This window comes from Anarrhichthys ocellatus, unplaced genomic scaffold (assembly GCF_004355925.1).
Source record: "Anarrhichthys ocellatus isolate YVR2014 unplaced genomic scaffold, GSC_Weel_1.0 scaffold32, whole genome shotgun sequence".
NCBI lineage: Eukaryota > Metazoa > Chordata > Actinopteri > Perciformes > Anarhichadidae > Anarrhichthys > Anarrhichthys ocellatus.
The window spans coordinates 2,334,085-2,338,230 of NW_022280062.1; the positions used below are offsets into that span (position 1 = coordinate 2,334,085).

The 4,146-nt window shown below is 40.7% G+C and overlaps 1 protein-coding gene across 1 annotated transcript in view; it reads left to right on the forward strand.

Annotated features, from left to right (window-relative positions):
* The first annotated feature begins 3,185 nt into the window (after positions 1–3,185).
* oprk1 (opioid receptor, kappa 1) overlaps positions 3,186–4,146 on the forward strand; it is a 5,485-nt gene continuing 4,524 nt past the window's right edge. Inside the window, exon 1 of the mRNA XM_031865484.1 lies at positions 3,186–3,465. Coding sequence (XP_031721344.1) covers positions 3,221–3,465 — 245 coding nt within the window. The 5' untranslated portion in view covers positions 3,186–3,220. The remainder of the gene's footprint in view (positions 3,466–4,146) is intronic.

Here is a 4,146-nt window from a genome sequence, read left to right on the forward strand (position 1 = left end):
GGCACTGGTGCTTACTCTTGTTCTGTCCAGAGCCGAGGCAGCAGATTTCCAATCAACTTGGAATACTGATCTGGTATGATGCTTATGAACCTTTTTAGAGGCATTTTTTGTTCAAAAGACAACGGGAAAGCCAGCCGAACGAAGAGGTTAGTGAAATTATAGACGATTTGCAAACTCCATCTAGCTTCAAATTATAATAAATCATTTCAAAATCTTTAAAAACCTCATTGGATATGTCACACATGCATTGTCGCAAAGCACAAATTATCATTGATTGATGAGAGGCCAACATTTTAAAGATATGTCTTCACTGGACTGTGGCGAACAAAAGACATTTCACACCTCTTCTCTGTTTTTCTCCCTCTCAAGACATTTCAAACAAAGAGCCCTCATGAATGTAAATCTCTGGGTAATGAGACGTTATTATGAGCTCTACCGTGAGTGCATATGGATCTTTATGGGTGTAATCTGTAGTGATACAACTTAAATTACATCACATTTCATCTCAGGAACTGATTTATAGGCCCAAACTCTTTCAAATATCTCTTTGAAATGAATAAATACATTTTTGTATCTCTTTTAAAGATCTTAAGAATGGACAAAAACATATTTAAAATGAGTGTGATAAAAGAGTGTGAAATGGCTGCCACACCCACCTGATATCAAAAGGTTCTCACAGATACATATTTAGGTGAGATGATGAGTCTTATCTTCAATAAGTAACTCGCAGCTACACATTGAAGTTAAGACTGAAAACATCCACTTCACACATAAAAGTAGATCTGGCCCACCTGCCCCTCGCAAAAACATGAATCAATCCCTTCTTCCTTCTTGTTTGGTGTGTCAAAGTTTCCTGCTGTTCATTTTCTCCATGTACACATGTAAGTTTAATATCTATGGTCTTAAATCAGGTGTAATTTGTGTACACTTTTCTCAGTGAGCAGTATATCTTCCTTGTGACACAGGATCAGAAGAGAGACAGACATTATATACTGTGTGTGTGTGTGTGTGTGTATATATATATATATATATATATATTAGTAGGATCCAATGAGTATTTCATTGCAGATCTTGAAAGGTTTCTGTCTGTGAACTCAGCACATGTTGCTGCTGATGGAGAGAGCTTCTTTTATCTCTGAAATTGGGGTGGCTCTTTCTGTTGTCGACTCAATATGGCAATGAATGTTCAAGAGATTTCACAGGAGGCTAACAGTGCATGTGGAGGGCTGTGACAATTTTCAAATTGTGACTGATGAATGAAAAGCAGCAAAACGAGACAGTAATTGACTGGTGAAGTACACTTGAAAAACCTGTGCTTTTGTGAAAAGACTTTTTCCCCATGGTAACCCGTGTTGAAAGCCCGTTTTCATCATTAAACTGTTAATTGAAGTATTTCACTGAATAGGCAGCACCTCAGGTCATCGTGGAAAAGGCACTAAAACACAGAAAGGAATTTGTTCTTGACCTTATCTTCTGATGGTTACGTAACGATCATTTCCTCTCCTCCTCTGGAACTCAAATCAAACAACCTGTTTCAAGTGCCACAGGAAGTGCAGCGGATTGTATCTTTGCGCAAACAGACCTTTGGAACTGCATTATCAGGGTTACGGGTAAATACTGTAATTGTGTCCTCCTCCATTGAAGCTCTGATAAGAGGAAAGATGTGATTCACACCTTTACTGTCAGCTTAAGGCTGAGGACCTCAGTGAACTTATATTGTAAATGCATCCATCTCACATATTCAAGACTGTCAGCACCTTAACAATAGAAACATACAAAGAGGCTCCCTCAAGCAAAACCTGGCCATGATGGGTCTCTAAGCAACAAGCGTTAGTGCATGAAACGAGGGAAAGGGAACAGCACCCACTAAATTACGTGCTGGATGAAATCTGTCTCCTATCTGTTGGGGTGAGAAAAGAAAGAGAGGCGTGGTCTGTGACATGGGTATTCTTTATTCAGAGCTAGATTTTTATTTTTGTTATAAGCTCTCTGTGCAGCTAAATGTTGTCTTTCTGTAGTCAGATTCATGTTTTAATGCAACGGGAAAATATGGAGTTGATAAAATAGAGAAAATGCACTTAAAAAAAGCTGCAAGTTATGAGCACAGAGAGTTGAAAGGAAATGGTGAAAATGACTCAAGAAGCAAAAGGGATGATTCTGACCAAATGGAGTCGAAACATTCTGATGAGATAAAGAGCTGTTTTTATTTGAAGGTCCACTAAAGGCCTCTCTCCATTGTTATTCTTAATTGTTATTGTACACATTGCCTGTATGAGTTGGTGCTGGTTCACATGCAGATGCAATCCTCTGAAGGTTGCTGTGGAGTGTTATTCTGACTTCATGCCTCTTCAACATCCGATATGGACTCTACATGTTTGCAATGCAGTCATTACTCTCACAGGAGTTGCTAGGGAACATGTTAAGACAACATTGTTGGGAACTTAAACATCTCCAGAAAGGTGTGCACGTGACATCGCAGCACATTTAGTTTTACTTTTCACACAGGCGACTTGTGAACTCATCAAAATACAAGACATATGAATGATTTATTTGTTTAAGGCTAACATGTCTGACTATGCAAGCTGGTCACCGCTTTGGAGCTTGAGGCGTCATTAGTGAGGCATTTTACCAGGTAAAGTGCAAAAAAAAAAAGAACCAAATCTGAATAAATTGTTAATTGTATGTAAATCTATATTTTCAGCTGCGTGTGGTGCATGGGGTTAGATGGGTTCTGCTGGCTCGATACTGTCACATCTGTTGGCTCAGCCTCTGATGTCACTGAATGCAGTGCGGGCTTCCAGTGCGCAGCGTCAGGGACGCAGCCGTGGCACAGGCAGTGAATTGTCTGCTCGTCAACACACTACACAACTACCCAGAAACCTTTTGTCTCTGTCAGCATCCGGATTTTAATCTGTGGCTGAGCGTCCCGTAAGAAACTCGTAATCGGTGTTGTTGTATTTGCACGAACTTTTCTGGGGGAAAAAAACAGGTAAGGTGGTGTTGCACTTGTGTCTTGTGTAATGATGTCCTTGAGCGCGGGCTGTTGCGCTCCTCTTCACTGAAGCCATAATGTGTCCTAATATAGAAATGTGCTTCGTGTGTTGTTGTTTTTGTGTGTTTTTTTTGTTTTTGTTTTGAGTCATCGGAATTTCCGCTTGATTCGGAGCGGTCACTTTACGCAAAGCAGCAGCCCCGGCCGGTGCAGACAGAGTTCAGCACCATGGAGAGCAGCGTGGTGCACATCTACAAAGAGGACAGGTGTCCCCCGGGCCAGCTGGAGGAGTGTTTCCCAAACTTCACCTGGCAACCCGGCTCCTCGGACCTCTTCAACGACACACCCAACGGCACCTGGGACGCTGAACCCGAGCCCATGTCGCCCATCATCCCCATTATAGTCGCCTTGTACTCCGTGGTGTTCGTGGTGGGTTTAGCGGGAAATTGTTTGGTGATGTTTGTCATCATTAGGTGAGTTTTTTTCAGCTTTGAAATATGTCATTCATATCAAGTCAGAAGCAAAATGCCAGTCATCTCATGACGTTTGAAATACCTGCATGCGCACGGCTCATAAAGCAATAGGAAATTCAGTGCGTCTTTATATTTGAACTAATTAATCACAGTGGAACTGCTGTTTGCATGTATGCCTTTATATGGCGTTTCCCGTGCATGTACACTGAATCCAGAATCCTTAGCTATTTTTTTCTCCACCAGTGACAACACTGCGTTATAGATTGTAACAAGCTTTGCAGTGATTGTAATGTCAATGTTTCCTCTCAGAGCTCATCTGTTCAGTTTCACTACGAATCTGTTTAAAGCCTCATTAAGGTCTTTTTATTTCAAGTGTTGAATGTGAGATAAACCTTGACATTTTACAGGTTTGAATAGGCAAGAGATGATGAATAGTCAAAGTAATTTTCCTCCCTTTGTGTTGTATTTGTGTGTGCACAGTATTTTGGCTACTTAAGTTTTGTCTGTTTATTCAGGAAAGGTGCAGAGCACGGTGACAATTAATCCTTATCTCAAAAAGTGATTTCATTAACCTTGATCATCTTTGAAAGGATTTCAATAAAAAAAGAAAAGGAAACCTGAGACAAACCAATCAAATCAAATCCCCCCCCCCCACCTACTAACACTCAATTGAACCTGTTC